Source organism: Eutrigla gurnardus (genome assembly GCF_963514095.1).
Source record: "Eutrigla gurnardus genome assembly, chromosome: 3".
Classification (NCBI taxonomy): domain Eukaryota; kingdom Metazoa; phylum Chordata; class Actinopteri; order Perciformes; family Triglidae; genus Eutrigla; species Eutrigla gurnardus.
The window spans coordinates 26,669,717-26,689,999 of record NC_139917.1 but is presented as its reverse complement, the minus strand read 5'-3'; the positions used below and the strand labels follow the sequence as shown (position 1 = coordinate 26,689,999).

The following is a 20,283-nucleotide window of genomic DNA, read 5'->3' as shown; positions in this document are numbered from 1 at the left end:
CATGGCTGTACATGGTAGTACATGGCTGTACATGGCAGTACATGGCAGTACATGGCAGTACATGGCTGTACATGGTAGTACATGGCAGTACATGGCAGTACATGGCTGTACATGGTGGTACATGGTAGTACATGGCAGTACATGGCAGTACATGGCAGTACATTGCAGGACACAGGGTTTTAATGCCATAAGAGAGTATTGATAGTAGTCACAGTTGATAGAAACTTCTAACCCCCGGCCGTCACGTTGAAACCTGCCTCCACCACGTCTCTGCTGTTAGACGAAGAAGAGTCTCTTTCAAAGTAGGCCAACCACCTTCATCCATGCACCATGACCTTCACATTTATAACCAGCATTTTTTTTCCCTTTTTTTTTTCTCCACAAAGAGCAACTTATTATCCTGCCTCTCGTATCAAGAAATAGGTCAACAACTAACGGCTTGTGTGTTCTTTGGAGCAGCGGAGATGCACGACCAGCTGGCCCTCGCTCAGCTCGCACCAAAAATACTTTTTTCCCTTCTTTAAAGTTTGTTCAGCCCCCCCGTCGCTCTGTAGGTCTGCATACCTTACCAGCAGGAATGTGATTGTGCTGCAGCCGAGGAGCCGTCAGACCTGTGGTGACAAGCACACATTGTGATTGCATCACATCCGAGTGAGTTGCCTTGAGTGAGTCTGAGGGTGTGTTTGAGCGTCAGTGAGTTTTTTTTTTTTTTTTCTTCTTCTTCTTTAGCGTCATTTAACATGTTTAGTCAGATCAGGAAGTGTAATGCTGTGACAGTAGAGGAGGAAGCAGGCACACGATGGCACTATGTTTGCTTCTGGGACTGGTAGCATGAGAGGGCCCCGTGTGAAGACCCCTCTGCTGCTGCTGCTGCTGCTGCTGCTGACCACTCTGACTCGGACAGGTAAGACTGGAACATTCATTTCTTCACTCTCAACTCTGCTTTCCTGTCTCCTCCTTGCTTTCTCTTTTTTGTGTGTGCCTGAGTCTACTTTTCTGACTTTCCGGCTGGAATCTAATGGATTTAAAACCAGAAAGAGGAGATTCATTAAACTGTAAAACCTGGGGACCCACGGTGATAAAAGTAGACGTTACAGTCACTTCAATCAACTTTTTTTGTACAAACTTTATCGCTCCTGTATTTTAAAGTACACTATTATCTCAGAAACCTTTTAAAATGTGTACAATAAACACCATTTTACTATGTTTTCTCGGTTTGGATGTTAGTTCATTCTTGAGCAAGAGGAAGTATTTCTCAAAAAGTGAAATCTTTGTCATCGTGACAAAGCCCCGCCGGGAACAAATTGCTCAACTCGTTGCTCTCCACCTACTCTGCGCTGTCCAGTAGGTGCATTTTGCAACCGTTTTGATTTTTGTTGCAACCTTTTGAAATCATGCACATGGAAGTCTAAAGTTGCTGTATGATCTGATGTGAAACTAAGCTGGGGGAAATCCCAGCAGAAATAACTTCATTCACCTGTGTGTTTCACATTCAATAGAAACACTGCACATGTCTTTATTGAAGTCTCACTACCCTTTTTCAGTGCATATGGTAACAACATGTGTTTATTTGCAGTGACATGCCAAGATTATGATGGAGATGGAGGTGGAGATGTAGAAGAGACTCCTGGAGAGGATCCAGCTGAACCAGAGCCTGAAGAACCTGATATAAACATCTCTGGTGAGACGTGAAGAATAAATTCAGGAAATGACAATATAATATGTGGCCGATAATATGTGGGCGCTTCTTGTTTGGGCTTCCATTGGGGATTTATTTTTCTTTTCACAAGATAGAGTCTCAAACATCTTCCGTAAGAGACACTTGATCAGGAGAGCAGCATCAAAGAACACATCTGTCACATGCTGGAAAAATATCCACTTATGACTAAAGAGCTACGATGTTCCAAAACTGTCTAAAAATAATACATTTAGAAGCAAACAAGACTGCTATTTATCCAGATCCTTGATTTCAGCCACGGTGATTAGTTTTAAAGCCCGGTTTTAACTACTGGAAACCACACGTGGAGGACTGTGAGAATGACGCGGTTGTATTAGTTTTGATTTCACAGGTGAGGAGGATGAAAGACCTCGTTCTGCTCAAAACTTGTTGTTCGCTGTCTTTCCCGCTTTTGAAGCAAGTGGGTTCAACCTAGCTGGTCTTTCCTGTGCAAAATAACTGGGAAGGCTTTCTACAAGTTAGGACTTGTCGTAAACTCTGTAGTCTAGCAGCACAGTTCTGTAACGCCTGTGGTTTTTTCATACGAGACATTCAACAATCACATAAAGTTCACACGTCCACATACTTTTGGCCATCTAGAATGAATTGACAACTCATGAGAATTACTCATTTTAAAAGCTGCTCTCTCTCTCTCTCTGTAGAAACAACCCCAACTGTTTCTGATGCCACTTCGACAACGGGCCCCCCCCTCCCAGAAGTAGAGGGTAAGTCCACGACGGCTTGTACTCCACATGGTGTAGTTTTGACCTCGTCTACCCTCAGGAAGGCTCATTCACGAATCACTCGCTGTTCAGTTCTTCAGCATTTCACGTCCGAATGCATTTTCATGTCACTTCTTGGCACGATGTAGCGGAGAGAAGATGACAATTTTCTTTCTTTTTTAAATTAGCTACTACTCACTGCATGTTTCAATAAAATCATACAATCTTTTCCTTCTGCAGTAGAAGAAGAAGATGCTGGCTCAGGATTGAGCCGCTCCAACCCTGTTGATGGTATGTCAGACCAACCGTTGGCCTAACATACCAGCACGGTGCTGATTTGATAATTTACTATTTGTATCAATCGTTAGATTAAATGTCAGGACAATTAGGACAACGCTGCAGCAGACACACACACACACACACACACACACACACACACACACGTTTCTGTCATAAGTAACTAAAGACTGATGCCTCACTTTTGCAGGCACGTCAGTGGACCCCGATGTTACGGGTCCGACCGGTGAACCAGGGGAGGAGGAGGAGGGTTTGAGTCCCATCATCATCATGATCCCCGTGGTGCTGGTGGTCGTCATCATCGGCATGATAGTTTGCGGTATTTTTATGAACCGCAGGTGTAACCAAAAAGTGAGGAATCAAGGTATGTGAAAACAGACAACATGTTTTCCTGCTTAGTGGCCAACAGATGGTTTTGGTTTTATGTCCAGACATTTTCAATAGGAGTGATTGCATTTTTAGGTTTATCACATGGACAGCGGTTGGAAGTATTTTCTATCAACAGTAGAAAGTGCCGTCTGTCCACAGTGTTATACTTTCAAATTCTCTGGAAGTCATAAAAATGTCAAATCTACATTTATCTTGAAAACATTTGAAAAATAACACAGAAGTTGTGGCTGGATAACACAATGGTTAAATGTCTTGTATCGTATTATTCATTTGATATAAATATCCCAGCTACTAACCAACATTTGCTTTTAATATAACTGATCTTGTTTAGTGTTTGGATGTTAAGTTAAGGATGGCATTTGGCATTTTAATCATAATAAAGACGACTGAGCTGTGTTCTCTTCTTCTCGTAGAGCTGAGAAAAGAAGATCCATATTTGGACGGGTCCAGCACAGAGAAGGTGCCAATGTAAGTATCCAAGCTTGACACTTTTTTTCTTTAAAAGGAGTGTCGGCAAGAGTGTAAAAAAAAAAATTAGCAATGTCAAATCGTTAAAGAGAGCGGAAACTCAATGTTGTAATTTCCTGTTATCATCTATGCGCAAAACAGGTTGAGGTTTCAAATGCAGACGAGTGGGAGAGTTACGTTAAATTAACATAGAGTTACCAGAAGTCACATTTTGTGGTCTTCTCTGCCATTTAGAACATCGACAAAATCTTCTTCTTCTGCTCTCGCTATGCATGTAGATGCACAGCTATGCAGGGAGCCACAGAGTGCCTCCAATAAAGGTCGAAGACGGCCTTTGAAGTCTTAATGGAAGCAATTGTGAAACTGAAATTGAGGGGGAAAGAATGGGATAAAGGAGAGCAGGCCGAAACTAATGGTCGCCTGCTGTAAAAGTGAATTACAGTAACAAGGAAATGGTGAAGTCAACAATGAAAAGCCAACATTAGGTCATCAAAAGAAATGCAGCACAGTCAACATGTAGGCCTTAATCCACAAAAGTAAAAACACATCAAATGCTTTTTCCAATGATTAAACCTTTATTTAACCAGCCACTGAACTCTGACATAAAGGATGCAATGGTGGGCGAGACCTTTGCAGACTGTGACAAACCTCAAAGCACATTCGGGCAAGGACAGAAACGTAGCCTCAAACCAGCATGGGAAAAGCAGGATTTGTTTAGAAAAGAAACCCAGGCTTGAGCTTCGATTTAAATTCCAAGTTTAAAAGTTAGCCAATCGTCAGTCTAGATATCCAGATATTTGTACGCTTTGTTGACGCTGATTGAATCTGGCTGCCCTGCATTCAGTGTGGGATCATACAACCGTCGTTATACAATATGAAAAGCAACCTGATGAGAATCAAGCGATGGTGGCACCGTAGCAGGAAAAAAAATGAAAATACAAAAGTGGCCCCGAAAACGAACCTTGGGGGACCTCTGATCATCATCATGTAAACTGGAGGAGGTGCCGACAGGTGGCTCAGACAAGCTAATGTTGAGCAACCGTTTCTTCATGATAAAGTTGTCAACTGGCATTGGTTGCTACTAGCAACAGAACGTTCAACTGAAACCAACTGCCGCTGTCGGAAACACTGAAGTCCAATTTCTTTTCTTTTTTTTGTGTGTTTGATTTTCTTTAATATTTTCCACCTTTCAGGCCCATGTTTGAAGAAGATGTGCCCTCTGTGCTGGAGCTAGAAATGGAAGAGTTGGACCAGTGGATGAGAAAGGATGGTAGGTATCTTTCTAAATTATAAGGACAAAAATCTGTCAAAGAAAAAACAAATAGTGTCAAGTTTTTTTTTTTTGGAGATGCTTTCCTGGAGATATATTATAAACCTAGCAGCCAGCCATTATTACCCATGTCTTGAAATTGGAATACACTCTAATAACTGATAAATAACTGATAAATACAGTTAATTGTATATACTTTTTCTTTATATTGCATTCATAGTCAGCTTTTTGAAAAATATGTAGTTTTTATTAATTCTATTTTTCTGATAAATGTGTGATTTGAAGTGGTGGTCAGGCTCTGTTATAGGCCTAATTATTGTAAATACAACATTTGTTACCATTTGTTTCTATGGGACTGAACGGCGTCCTTTGTGTCTTATTATCTGCCCTGAGATGAAAACCAGCACAAAAAAGCACCAAAAGGGGTAAAGAGGGGGGAACCATTTTTATCATTAATATTAGTTAAGTGATTCCGTTTAAGTTTATCCAGCAGAGGTCACTGTTGCGCTAATTGTTAGCCTTGTCTGGTGTCAGTTAATCACAGTAATGTCTTGCTAACACTGTTTTTCTTAGTTTGAGGGTTTAGTGGACATATGAGTAATCTCATGTGTTTGTTCATTGTTTTGTTTCCTTTAGTTGAACCAGCAGAGGACTCTAAAAATGCATGAATCTATTTATGGTGAGAATGCTTTGCACTTATAATATACACAGTTTCAGTTTCTTGTCATCATGAGTTGAATATATTACTGAACTATTCTCATTACCTTGTTAAATGATCACTTGTGACTGGAAATATATGACATCGTTAATGACTTTAAATGTTGTTTTTAGCTATCGAAGCATATAAATGCATCAGATTAAGTCTAAACCTATTCATTAGATTTACTCTGTGTCAACACTTTCTCTCACTGCTCTTCTGTGAAGCTGGAGATTTTGCAGCATCGATGACTAAATCACAACAACCACTGTGGAAACAGACAGTAACAATGGGTCACAGCATGAGCAATTATTTATTAGGCAATGTTCCTGCATGTGTGAACACAACCTACTTCTAATTAGATAGTCTCACTTACGATTACACTCCAAACAGTGATGTAAATATCTCTCCTACACAATAATGCTGCAGATCCGATGTGTCGGGATGCACCAGCTGGTTTTCGGTTTAACAACGATGAACCGTGACCCTTTCGTCATTACGCATTGGTACCGTTTGAGAGCACAAACACCTGCAACTGATTACACACCAGGCATGCGGCGAAGGGTGCCACAACTTAACCCCGGCATAGTCTCTTACCGGGAAAAGGCTGGGAAGGCGAGGTCAAGGTCCAACTTCACTAACTGTTGACCAACATCACTTCCACACAGAATTTCTTCTCTTTTTTTTTTTTTTCTCAGGATTTTATTTCTAAAGCCGTGCAAGGGTCAGAGGGTTCTTTCATTCAGACGTGGAAGCTCTCCGCACACAGGTTACACAAGAGATCTCCAAACAAAAGTAAATGAGATGTTACAGCTGTGGTCGTGTTTGTCAGACCTGAGGAATTCCACAGCAACTCGGGCAAAATTAAAGAAAAGAAAGCTTTTACAGCGTTGTAAAAAGTTTTGAAAGGTAAGAATTACTCTGCCCTTGAAGAAGTTGCACCACCTCCTCTTCGGGGAAACATGTGGTTTCAGGAAGGAAAATAAACGTTCAAACCAAATGAAAGAAAATAGCACCGTACACAAAACTCTATGTGAGTTATGTCAAAGGTCACTCAGTGAATGACCTCCATCACCACTCCTGACCAGCGTTCAGAGATCATAGAGCAGTGACCTCTGCATCTCTGACATTGTCGCCTCTCTCCAATGATCTGTGCAGGTTAACGGAGGAACACGCGGTCGGCGACGCGGCGATGACAACTTGGATGTTCTGTCCCTTTTTCTGTGACCACGGGAACTCGTTTCACTGTAAGGACGCCGGCAAACATTATTTAAAACAAAGTAAACAGCAAGAACAAAAAGATGAAGTTGTAATACAGCGTCATCGCGACAGTCGGACTTCAATTGTGTCTCTTTGATCAGTGTTGTGCCTTTCTTTCTGCCATGCCTTACATCACATTACATTTATTCAGCTTTAACAATACGTGCATTCAATCATATGGGCATGATGCCCAAAAGTGCAAGAATCAAGTGCATTCTTCACTTGCTTCACATGCTTCAAGTGCCACATTTAGAGAGAGTTTTTTGTTTTTTTATGTCACAGGCTACTGTGCAGTCTGTATGGCTGTTTTGATGAACTGTTGAACTGTATTGTTGAGCAGGTTTAAGCCACATGCACAGTATTTTCTGCCTCTATGAATGAGACAATGAAAAGTATTAAGTTTAAAGTTTAAATTAGCCTTTCTGCAGATTCACAGTCATCTTAACGCGCTTTAGGCCGATACTCTTCTCCACCCATCGCAGACATGACTCCTCATAGTTTCTGCTGATGGCTTCGCTTCAGCTCAAAGCCTCTTTGTTGTATTACACTGTGTGACTCCCTGCAGCTGCAGGTTTTAATGGGGAAATATCCTGTTGTAGATTGCAGGCATGCATGACAGAGAAGGCCACTCCTTTTCATGCCTGTGCAGAGCTGGACTTATAGAGAACGTGTTTTTATTGACTGAAATCTGTAAGTGTGAAAATCAGCCGCAGTCATTTTTTTTTGTCTTTTGATGAATTATTTCTCGCCGCTGAAGCGGCTTTCTAAAAGCTGCTCTAAGGTTTTCATCCCACCATTCAGTGGATAATAACTGCTGTTAATAATAGCGGCTCGGTTTCCTTCCCAGCCTTTAAAGTGTTGAATCCAAGCCGTCGCGACACTGATCTAAATGTGAGTGCAACTTTCTAAACATGTCAGTCAGTATTTTTGCATTATCTTGCACTGTAAATATGAGAATACAGTATAAAAAAAAGATACTATTTTCAAGGAATGCCTTTTTGTAAATATTTCATATGAGGCTGTCGTATTGTTGTTTTGCTCATGAAGCTTTGAATAAAATTTCTTGATAAAATCTTGATGTCAGTGTGGCTCTGGGGGGCTGCAATGTCTCTGGACCACCTCTTTGTTTTTTAAAATATCTCGATAATTATTGGATGGATTGCCATAAAGCTTTGTACAGACATTCATGGTTCCCAGAGGATGAATCTCGGTGATCCTCCAACCTTAAGTACCTTAAATTTCAGACGCTCTGTCTGGCCCTCTATGGTGTCTCCGTGTATTAAACATAATTAAGATGAATGGCATATTCCATCCATGCATACATGAACGATGTTTCCTGTTTCCAACTTTCACTCAAAACGTTTGAAGTTCCATTTAAATTCATCACACCGGTTTTAAGAGATGACAGAACATTAAACGCAAAAACACCGGCTTCAAAGTGTCTCACATGTGTCCCATATGTGTTTCTGTCTGAGTTCACTCTGCTGCTTTAAATCCACTGATGAGTCCTCTCTGAGCGCCGCGTGGCTGGTGGAAACCAGTGGAAGGTCTGCGGGAGGAAGGGCAGACGATCCGTGCAAACCAATGCATACAAATGAGAAACGAGTCTCTCCTCTCTCTTTCTCAATATTAGATTTCCAGACAGCAGGTCTGTCTGCCACCTTAAAAAGTCTGCAGCATCACTGCCCGGCTGGCCGAACACTCACTGCTGACTAGACGTCGACATTATCAGAATCAACAAGTAAGACATTTGAATTTACACGGGTATACTCTGCCTGTGGCCTTTTGTCTGGAAGTAATTTAAAGTCCAGAGCTTCATACCTAAAGACTTGTCCAATCGTGTTTTTCACCTCGAAAATAGGTTGTATTTCAAATTTTAGAAAAATGCGCAATCTTACATTCCTTTCACACCTTGGTTGTTGCAACGGACCGTACAGCTGCCAAGGATCAGATCTGTCACCACGTTACACCTGATACTCTCTCTTTGGACATGTTTCTTCAGAATTGATGCTATCGGGTGCTTAAGTTTGCAGTTTTGTCTAATTTAAAATCACCCAGGTTTCTCGACTTCAGCTTGGAGACAGAAACCCTGCAGCCTTAGATGCATCACAGACTGGTTTGGGACTGTTTGTTCCCAATTAGACTTAGACGGGTCTTCACAGTTAACTTTTATTATGGAGTTAGTTCTTTTTACTTGAATGTGCCTCATTTCTGTCATGTTGTTTTGCTGGGATTTGTTTTTTTTAGTCTTGTTCAGATTCATACATTTAATTCCATCAGCAGAGCTGAATTACGCAGAGTTTAATACAATCTATTTGTCTCATGTTACTATATGCTACTGCATATATATATATATATATATATATCATATTTGATCAATCAAATTGGTCTGAATTGAACAGATTAATCTGCAGATTGTTTTTTTAATTTGTTGCCTTGCGTGAAAAGCTTTTATTTTCTAAATAGCACTCTACAGAGAAAATATCCCAATGTTTGAATTACATTGAAAGCTTCTGAATGCAATATGACTGATAGGTCACACGTCTGCCTTGGATGCCCTACAGTAGCAGGTGTAGGGTTTTCTCTCCCAGTGCACATGCGGCGTGACTTCACACTGTGTCAGATTCTGGCGTAACGAGTTTATAGGCAAATAAAACAGCAACGCCTCTTATCAAACATGACTGTAGCAAACAATACGCACATAGTTTCAAGCCAGGTACAATCTATCTGCCGGTGTATGTGAGGAGGACAGTGTGTGGACAACGTTGATTAAAGCCACGTCTGTCACAGCAGACAGTAAATGTGATGTAACCCCCTCGAGGGCCAGGTTCATAACATCATTTCCAGTGACCCGTCTCTCTGAATTTTCCAGGCTTTTGTAAACTGAATCACCGTCTACCCAGCAGGCACTGTGGCCGCCTGTCACACTCTATCAGCTCTGTTTCACAGCCGCGTTTGTTTGCTTTCAAGAGCTGCGATGTTACAGAGCATCGTCCGTCTGTTGCAATCATTGCATTCAGTCATTCTTGTGCAATCTTTGAGTGGAAAACACTGCGCACGCCATGGAAAGTGCATAGGTTACTTACTTCACAATAGTTTTGAGTTTGGCCCTTTGTAGAGTCGTGATGAGCAATTTCAAGCGTGTGAAACTTTCCACCGTTTCCCACGAAACACTGCTTCTTGCACCATTTGGACAACATTTGATAACAACCAGGACTTAAGCTGTGGGCACCGAGGTCATGTAGTTATTTTCCTGGGAATATGGGAATCTGAAGCATTTATTTTACATTTTATGATTAAAATGCTTACATGGCGTGACCATATTTATTTTAGACTTCAAAAAAAGGAGTAAATAACAATAATTAAACTGTTTTTCTTACGAGAAATGAATTCTTCTGGGAGAGGAGAGGCCAGTCTTGGGGTCGGGACCCCTTAAGGGGTTTTGTGAAATATTTAAGGGGTCACCAAACACGAGTATATACATACATACATTAACTCTATTTATATTGTTTTAAAAAATCACTGTGGACATTTTAAGAGGTCACTGTTTTAGATAATCATGGAGGGAAACTCAGGGACACACAGCTGTTTCTACATGACTAAAAACTAACAAAAAAAGATTAAACAAACCAGTTTAATGAATAAAACATGGTGTGATGATTCAGGTTTCTTGAAAATGCAATTGTGGTTGTGTTTGTGGAAATATTGAGATATGATCTCGGTGTTTCTACAGTCCTGGCTGCGGGCCTGACACACACACAGATGAACACTCAGGATTATCCACCATATTTGAGTGGTTTTGTCCTAAACAGCACGTAGAGAGATAACACCAATGAGAATCTCAGGCCTAGAGTTCAGATTTTTGTGACGAGTCCACTAACAGCAATTTCCATAAAAACACACAGCTAGAGAGAGCCTTTAGTAACAAAGTGAGGATATTTACAGTCGTTCTTTGTCTCCAGGGTCTGTTTTTCACTCTTCATTGTCCAGATGCCAGTCTCGATTGCACACTTCTCAGGATTACATGTTTGGTGCTTAGTGATATCTCGGGGTTTCAGACTCTCCCTGGAGGATTCAGATACAGGGCATGAAAATGACCATGAGCCAAAGCTAAACATTGGTTGGCACTCCAGGACTAACTTCAGGTCTACATTTTCCACCAGCATGATTTCTCACACAGCATGCAAATTGGATGCCACTCGCATGGTTTTTCCCTCAAAAATGCTATATATATTATCCATCCATCCATTTTCTACCGCTTATCCTGTATTTAGGGTCTATATATATTATATTATATTATATTATATTAAAATGTCAATAATAGTAAAGGGGGAAAGAGGCAGATCAACATTTCATTTTGTACATGCTATTTTATTTATATGTAGAGAATTTGCAGTCTCAAAGGAAAAAGGTATATAATTTTCATTGAAAAGATTATTTGTCATTTTCTGACTTCTTTTCAGACAAAGTATGAAAGTTTAGAAATTGGTCTCTTCATGGGGGAAATTTGTATCTTATACAGTATGTTAGACATGCTTTCAATTAATTAATGGTGACTTGTCCAACAAAGTAGACTCTATGTCTGTTTGCGAAGCTATTGTTTATGGTCTGTCTGTCTTTTCTTTTCTTTTTTACATGTTTTTATAAAAAGACATATGGGCTCTGAAGTCATTAAGAATTTAAACCACAACCAGTTTGAATCAGTGATCTAGATAAAACTGATTAACAATGCATTAATTAGCATATATGCATTTAACAGACAGGAAGAGATCACTTTAAATCCTCTTGGAAATTATTTTGGGATGGATTAATTGAAGATATTAATGGGAATAAAAATGTGCTTGGGAAACGCAAAGAATCCTGCTTGACATGTTACCCTCACTAATGGTTTTATTCCATGCATTACTGACATTGATTGTTAATTAGCGACTTTTAACGTCTTACTGTCCAAAAAGGCCTCCCAGATCTGCTGGCATCCAGAGTCCAGGTTAAGGTCAAAGGGTCAATCACTCGCATATTTCTTTTACAGTTTTTATGAGATTTTTAATGTAATTTTCAACATCATGAGCAAAGTAATAGATCACTGTAATGTAGCATGAAAGTCAATTAAAAAATATAGAGAAGTCCTCTCAGCTATCTGAATGTAACAAATCAAGCTTTTGTGGCAGGGGGCCCCAAACTTTGTGCATTCGTTGCATTTTTGTGTAAATAGGCGTGTGTGTATTTTCTGTCTTTTAAAATTATTATTATTTCACGCACAAATGTAAATCTTTATGTACCTAACATATCACATCTGCAGTGTAAATCGAGCATTATTTATTTTCCAACAAAATAAACATCTACCCTAAAAATACACCAACAGATTACTCTCACATGGATGTAATCTCGGGAGTATGTCATTACGTCACATTCGAGCGCCCACGTCCGAACAAAAACGTGCCATCATCATGCTGCGACAGCCATTCTCTCCAGTCGGTGGACAGTCGGGAGACGAACAAACCTGGCGGTTGTCGAAGAGCCTGTGAACGGCTAATCGCTCACAACTGACACGCTGTTTGTTCTCAGTGGACGTGTTTCCCTCTCTGCAATGGTCGGACGCCTTCATATGTCGCCCCGTGAAAGAACAGAGTCAAAGAGACGACCAGCACTCTCGTCAGTTTGACAGAGTGGCTAACGTTAGCGGTGTTTTACTAGCCGGCTAACATTACACTAACTTGGCTCGTAGAGGCTAGTTAGCTGCTCCAGCTAACGTGCTAGCTCCTGTTAGTTGGATGCAAAACACTTGACTTGCTGCTGGTGGGAAACCAATAAAAGAGAGAAGGAGCGTTTCAACCTCACCGGAGCCTGTGGCGTTAGCTTCACCTCCAGAGGATATCCCTTGTTTTGGATACACGACCAAAAAGGAATGACCGGAGAGGCCTGCCGACTTTGTTCATCTCCACATTTCTGAGGTAAACACAGTATAAAATTACAAAGTGCAAGAACACAACTGGGGGGGGGAATAATGTAGTAATGGACCAGTGGAAGTGGGCCTAGCATTTAGCCGGCTAACGAGTAGCTCGTTCGCTTAGCCGCGTTAGCATTGCTAACGCTAGCCAGCTTAACGCACTTCTGTTGATGTGGAGCTTGTAAGCGCTTTGAAAGAAGTTATCGGCGTGAGGTTCGGCTCACTTTGGCCGGACGATGTGTATCGTAATGCCCCCATTAATCAAAACGACAAGACAGAGTTCGCCACTTGTATTCACTTAGCCCACGCTAAAACTTTTGGCTGTTACAACAAGCTGCACAAACTTGAGTAAAAAGCTGCGAGCAGTCCGAGCTGCGGTTCATTGTGTGATGAGTGCAAACTCTATGAGAGGGAACGTTTGTATCTTGTTTCAGCGTACTCAAACAACGACGTAGGTGCAATTTAGGAGAGGAATGATCGTTTTTTTTATTATTTACAAATACAAGCCGACCCCATGCGCAGTAAACTGGTGCCTCACTTGTATAACGTTTGCTAAAAACCAGATGTTCTCGGGGGGCACACGGATGACAGAAATTCAACAGTTGGTACGTTGTTTAGAGATGTGGGGTTCTGCTGCACTGATTTCGCAATGCACAGGCACAATATTTGCTCTTAAAGTAACTCTTGATTGGCTTATGGTTAGAAAGGTCCAACAACATGTCCCCTTTCTAGTCGTGTCTTTTTAAGGCACATCTGGCCCAAGACAACAACCCTAAAATAAATTGTAAGTTTATTTGGTCGAAACAGTTTGAGAGATGTTGTGATTCCACCTTATTTCCATTCTGGGTGCTGAAGCTTTTTGGTGTTTCTTGTTGAAATGTAGAATATATTTTATCCTGAGATGTGTTTGGGGTGTTGGGAGTTTTGAGTCTCATCCTGGTTCTGATGCTATTTGGGATATATCTAATATGGAGCTTAGAAACACCTCGTTGATTATACCACTGCATACGTTTCTAATATTACCACAGTTTCTAATCGTCTGCAGCAGCACAGCCACGTCTTTGACTTCTTGACATTCTGGAAATCTGTCATTTCTGTACTGAGCTACCTCAACCGTCAAGGATAAACTGTACTATTTCAGGCTGCAGTTAGCACTCAGGTCTCTACCTAATATTCTCTCACGTAAGACAAGCAACACAATTTATCCTCTGTATTACTGGTCTCTTATAGACCATCATGTCATTTTTTTCCAAGTCATCTTTTTGTTTTGTTGGCAAGATGCAACTGATGAACTTGCTTTGATATTTCCCGGCCACAGTATGCTGGTTTGTTTTTGAGTAATTCAGGTAACAAAGTCAGGTCAAATGACGCACACTGACACAGCCAACGCAGGTTTACTACTTCACTGTGTCAGTTTGAAAGAGGATGTAGACTAGTGGCTATTATTTCCTCTCCAGAAGAATATTGCTGGTTCTCCACCCTTCCTGCTAGTTAAGTGCCTTCACTTGACCTCTCAGGTCTGAGCCTGTCCTTCACAAGAAAGCTAGAATAAGGAACGTCTGTCTCTTGGCCTCCACAAATGGTTTTCTATGCGGCAGAAATAGCTCCGTAAAATGTGTTACCTTGACGATCAGCATGAAAGCTGTGATAAGGGAAGGGTAATAGATGATGCATTTGATGTCAGTTGTCAATTGTATTTGGGGCAGTGTCTTAAAGGATAATGTCAGATGAGAGTCACGTTCACACAACATCCTCGGGGCGAGAAATTCAAGTGCTGCTTTATATCACACGGACACAAAAAGTAGAACTGCAGAGGTGCTATTCTTCTTGCACACGATGCATGTGATGCTAAAAGCCTGACCACAGAATCCATCTGTTTACACACTGTCAATAGACTGAAAATATACTTTACTGTTTACTCTTTAAATTAGATCTACAAATACTCAAACAGGGCTTTCCCTTCATAGATAATTTAAAACAACTTTCTGTATAAAGTAAAAATAAAAAGTGTTAACTAAAGATAAACACACATTGTTATTGCTTGGTATCAAATGAGTCTACATGAATACTAACATGTCTGTAAGAGTCCATAGAACAGATTATTCATTGAGGACAACATGTTGGCCACAGTCTGTTTATTTGATTTAAAGCCATCAGAGAAGAACCACTTTGTTGTCTGGCATTCAGTCTGTTCAGTTTAACCTTTTAGCAGTGATGAATTGAAACCTACATTATAAGACTACGCGTGAGCAGCATTGTCAAGTGACCACGTTTAGGAATCTTTTGTGTGAAAAATTCGGAAGTTTAGAGGTACATTTGGGAATCGGTTGTAAGTGTGTGACAGCAAATATTAATATTTTCATCCTTTTTGCCCTCATGGTTTGTACACTTATTGCTCTTGGTCTGGCCGTGGTTCAGTAATTGGTATATGTGTGGGATATACACTCACTGGCTTCTTTATACGGTACCCCTGCTCATTAACGCAAATATCTAATCAGCAAATTCACATGGCATGGTTGATGGTTGCTGCCAGATGGGCTGGTCTGAGCGTTTCAGCAACTGCTGAGCTAATGGGACCATCTCTGGGGTTTACAGAGAATGATACATAAAAGAGAAAATATCCAGTGAGTGGCAGTTCTCAGGGAGAAAATGCCTTGTTGATGCCAGAGGTCAGAGGAGAATGGCCAGACTGGTTGGAGTTGATAGAAAAGGCAACAGTAACTCAAATAACCACTGGTTTCAACCGAGGTATGCAGAAGAGCATCGCTGAACACACAACACGCGAGACCCTGAAGCAGATGGGCTCCAGCAGCACAGGACCACACCGGGTGCCACTCCTGTCGGCTACGAACAGGAAACCGAGACTACAATTTGCATGGGCTTACCATAATTGGACAATAGAAGATTGGAAAAACATTGACTGGTCTGATGAGTCTTAATTTCCACTGAAACATTTGGATGGTAGGTCAGAATTTGGCTTAAACAATGGTGTGGGCAATATTTTCTTGGCACATTTTGGGCCCCTTCGTACGAATTGAGCATCGTTTAATGCTCACATCCTACCTGAGCATTGTTGCTGACCATGTCCATCCCTTCATGACCACAGTGATCCCATCTACTGATAGCTACTTCCAGCAGAACAATGCACCATGTCACAAAGTTTAAATCATCCCAAACGGGTTTGTTGAACACGACAATGAGTTAACCTTACTCGAATGGCCTCCACAGTCAACAGATCTCAATCCAACAGAGCACCCTTGGGACGTGGTGGAAGCGGAGATTCACATAATGGATGTGTAGCTGACGAATCTGCAGCGACTGCGTGATGCTATCATGTCACTATGGACCAAAATCTCTGGGGAATATTTCCAGCACCTTGTTGTGAGTGTATGCCACGAATAATTAAGGCAGTTCTGAAGGCGAGAAAGGTGTAATAAATAATGTGAGTGTATGTGTTTACAGTTAAGTCGAAAATAGTGTATCAATGTGATTCTTCTGGCTGTGATTGTTTCTGCCAGGCCTTTGATAGTGAGAGATAAGGAGTATCCTAGACTTTGTTTGCAGAACGCTTCACATTCCCACACTGTTGCTGTGTAACCGACCGCAGGGCCTTTTCCTAAAACCATTCTCATATGGACAGTGAGATTTCCTGGCTTTGAAGCTGGTATTGACAAAACATGAAGGGGGTCTATGAGTCAGAGTTTAAGAGGGGAAGTGTGGTATACATTCCTGGAGACAAGACTGGTCTTAGTGGCTCTGTACTGAACGCTTTTACCTACATGCATAAGTGACACTATTAATTGCTGATAAACACACTTTATCAAACTTGGACTGATAAGATATTTCCCATAGACAACCACACAACGATTAATTAATGAAATTATGAAATGTTTCATGTAATCTTGGATTATTGGGGAAATTGCAGCTGCATGCTAGTTATTTTTTACATGTTATTTTGCTTTGAGCCTCTCGTCACTGCTGTCTTTACTGTTGGCTGGAGCAGGCTGTAGACAGATTTGTACTTTTCCCCCCCTGAACTCAGCTCTCTTTCTCTAGGTTCCCTCATCAAAGGATTATGTGTTGCTGGTGGTCCAGGGCAAGAACTTTACCCTTTTCCCCAAAAGTGTGCCCCATGTTTATTAGTCGATCCTTTTGCTATGTAAAGAATGGCATCCAGCTTTTAGGAGACTAACCAGGAAAACACTGGCTGAATGAGATCAGGAGTGATAAGATCTGGAGCACAAGGTTATAGTAGGAGCTTTTTAATAGGATGCAACAACTACAGTTTTGACAAATACTTTCTTCAGGGTAAGAAGAGTCAGTGGCACCGTAGACGTTTCAATTTCTTGCCATACATTGGGAATACCCCCCCCAACCGAACAGGGCTGGCGAGGACCATCTGGCTCTGATGGTTTTGGAGGAAGTAGAAAGGACCAGGAGGATGAGGACTGAAGAGAGGAGCGTCTGTGTTGAAGTGGAGTGTGTTAGTAATGCAGTGTGTGTAGTCAGATTATAACTGGCAGTCCTCCAGGTCTTTTGGGACCAAAAACACTGTTTAGTGAAAGGGACATTTGGATGATGAGTGTTTCATGATATCAGCTGGATTGGGGCAATAGATGATGGTAGTTTGATGAGCACTCACAGTCCAGAGGGGAGAGAGGGGAAGGACCGGGGGCACATGATGAATCTGAGGCAGTTTCAGGCCTTCAGGTCTTTAACGTTCTTTACCAAGAGGCTCCAGAGACTGCATTAATCTGGAAAATAATGTAGTTTCATGTGGTAAAGGAAGGTTTTAGCTGGAGAGTTTGCATTGAAAGGAGAGACTGGAAGTTAGAAGTGTTAAAGTCAAACACGTGCCACTTTCTTTTCATTCAATTTAAGACAATTCAGAGAGTCATGGGGTTGTTGAGGACAGAAAGGGCAGGATGAGCAAAGATATACACATGTAGAAGAATTGGCGGAGAGAAACCTGAATAGCGAGAAGGGAGCGAGCAGAGGAGTTAGTGTGTGTGTGTGTAAGGAAGATGTATTTGGAAGAGCTGGTAAACGGGGGAATAGAGAAGGAAATAAAATATGAAAGGCAAAAAGATTAGGCTCTAGCAGAAGTCCACCCTGCTGTCAGCACCGTGTGTGTGTGTGTGTGTGTGTGTGTGTGTGTGTGTGTGTGTGTGGGCAGAGGCACTTGAAAGAAAGTGAGATCAAGGAAAGAGGAAATTAAAGGGCTTTTTTTTTGTGGGGAGGTCCAAGTCACCTCGAAGAAAGGGATCTCCCATCTCCTGGAAATCTCATGAAAAAAACCCTCTAAGAAACCCTTCAAGTAGGAGCAGGAATGTGTGACAACAACAAATAACAACAACAAGGAGGGTGGAAATAAAGGTTAGGCTTCAAGTAGGTCAAATGTTTGGCTGTTATAATATACACACCGTAGGCCTTTATCTTGCTTTTAAAGGAACCTGATTGTTGTGTCCAAAATTACTTCTTTGTTCGGGCTTTCACTAATATACTCAGTAGTGAGCAGTAACTAGATGTTTATAAACGTATTGGTTCCTTTTTATGTGATCTCGTATTTGGAAATAAGTCATTCAGCATGAACAAAGCATACAAATGTAGAAAATGTAAATTCTGCAAATATCTTGTTTGTTTTTTTATAATCAATGAAGTCTGCACAGTGCATTTTGGCAGATTTGGTTAATCTGGACGTGAAGTTCCTCAATCAACCAATTAAATACAGTAAATATTGACTCTTAGCCAATTGGGAAAATCTTCCCAAAATTCCATGTTTTCCGTTTACATTTTCTTAATTCTGTTTTCCATTAGAATTTTTCTAAATTCTGTGTTTTACAATATTAGAGCATTTTCATCAGGGAAACTGATATTGGAAAAATAATTATGATAATGTTCTGTGTGCAACCTAAGAACGTAGGGAAGCTGTGCTTTTTTTGTTGCCTTAACCAGATTGTATTCAACGTTGGTGATAATAAGCCAATTTCAAATTGAGATCCCCTTCTGTGTGATTTCCCTGTAACTTCTCGTTTATTCCGTTCTCACGCGTTTATCTAGCACTGTATGCTTTTCTCACGCTCGCAAAAAAAAATGCATCATATCTTTTTAAATGTAGTATTTTTAACAATGTTTGATTGCATGCTTTTATCATCCAAATACTGCTATCATCAATCAAGCGAGGGTATTTTCTGCTTCCTTAATATACTTTAATGAGTTTTCAGGGTTAACTAGAGACAGCCGAGCGTGGGTGTGTTCTGCAGTTGTGAATGGCCCTTTGCTCTGTATCCGTGAGCCACAAGGAGTACGTTAATAATTCAGTGCTGTGCCATGTAGCCGAGTTGGTTAATGAACACAGAGGAATCTCCCAGGCATATTGCTTTGATGTGGGCTATACAGTGAACACTGTGTGACACAGTGCAGGGACGAGAGGAAGTCACAGATTGGAACATAACAAGTCAATAACGGTTATATTATAGTTTAAAATTATGCCGTGGCAGACGATCGTGTAGGCTATATCGGCTAGGAGTTAAAATACAGATTAGAGTGGAGGAAAGTCTCTTTACACTTGAAAAGAGAAACACCATCTTTGCTTTTGGTGCTGAACTAGCACCTTTTTTATCCTTTCATTCCTGTCTACAGGATATAATGTAATGGGACAGTGGTCTCTCAAAAAGCAGACCCTCCAGCTGTATAGTTTCATCATATCTCCGAGGTATTGATTCATCTGTACACTACCACATGTTTAAGACCAAATTAGTAACCCATTTATAAGATAGTCAATAATGATGGTGGACAATCAGAAAAAAAAAGCTGCCGAGGAGCCCGGCGAAGTCGAGGAGACCTATTTCACATTTGGATTTTTCATTTGATACATTATTGAAAAAACATTTCAGAGCTATTACAGTATAGATTTAGTTATACGGGTAAAATCAAAATCGCTTATGGTTGACTTAATATCGATTGTCTTATTTTATATTTTGTCACATAAACGCCAATAGTTTAATCGATAGTTTAATTAGTATTAATTAGTCCCAGAATGCATTCACACTGCCCGTGAGTGAGAAAGTGTCGCTTGTGTAAGCTCTTCAACGCACACATCTCCAGTCTTTTGGTGTGATTTTCTGTCAGAGACGCTGTGGCTTTCAGCTCAGACCTTTTCCATCTTGCCTTAACACAATTGCATCTCCTCGCTGCCACCCACAACTCATTCCCTCTCAAATGCCCACCAGTCCTGCTCTGAGACTACAGCAGAGGTGCAGGATGAAAACCATTTGAAAGGAGGCCTCTCCCAGCAGAGGTCCCGTTGGCATGGAAACGGCTGTCTTTGTGAATGGAGGCTTCTTTTACTCGCCTGGTTAGAGGTTTCCCACTGTCTCATGGTGCAAGAGGAGCCTGTCTTCTTACAAGCAGACCTTTTAAAAGTCCCACCAAAACCTGGGTTTATATTGGTTTTATGTTACTTTTTGTTAATGCCTTTTATTGTTGCATACAGCATCTTAACCATTGTATGAT

General features: G+C 40.9%; 2 protein-coding genes across 5 annotated transcripts in view; both read left to right on the top strand.

Annotated features, from left to right (window-relative positions):
- Nucleotides 1-560: 560 nt before the first annotated feature.
- tmem154 (transmembrane protein 154) lies at nucleotides 561-7,893 on the top strand. 4 transcript variants are annotated; one of them, XM_084005821.1, is made up of 10 exons: nucleotides 561-651; nucleotides 753-904; nucleotides 1,577-1,681; nucleotides 2,380-2,442; nucleotides 2,680-2,730; nucleotides 2,927-3,100; nucleotides 3,540-3,594; nucleotides 4,788-4,864; nucleotides 5,501-5,543; nucleotides 6,720-7,893. In XM_084005821.1, exons 2-9 carry the CDS (start codon nucleotides 808-810, stop codon nucleotides 5,530-5,532), a joined length of 654 nt encoding a protein of 217 aa, XP_083861947.1. In that variant the 5' UTR covers nucleotides 561-651; nucleotides 753-807; the 3' UTR covers nucleotides 5,533-5,543; nucleotides 6,720-7,893. The 4 variants fall into 4 exon arrangements, with proteins under 4 accessions (XP_083861947.1, XP_083861948.1, XP_083861946.1 ...); XM_084005820.1 differs by lacking the exon at nucleotides 561-651 and having other exon boundaries at nucleotides 708-904; XM_084005822.1 differs by lacking the exons at nucleotides 561-651; nucleotides 5,501-5,543 and having other exon boundaries at nucleotides 706-904.
- Nucleotides 7,894-12,290: 4,397 nt separating this feature from the next.
- fbxw7 (F-box and WD repeat domain containing 7) overlaps nucleotides 12,291-20,283 on the top strand; it is a 102,196-nt gene continuing 94,203 nt past the window's right edge. The window contains exon 1 of the mRNA XM_084005855.1: nucleotides 12,291-12,772. The gene's annotated coding sequence lies outside the window, so the exon portion shown is untranslated. The remainder of the gene's footprint in view (nucleotides 12,773-20,283) is intronic.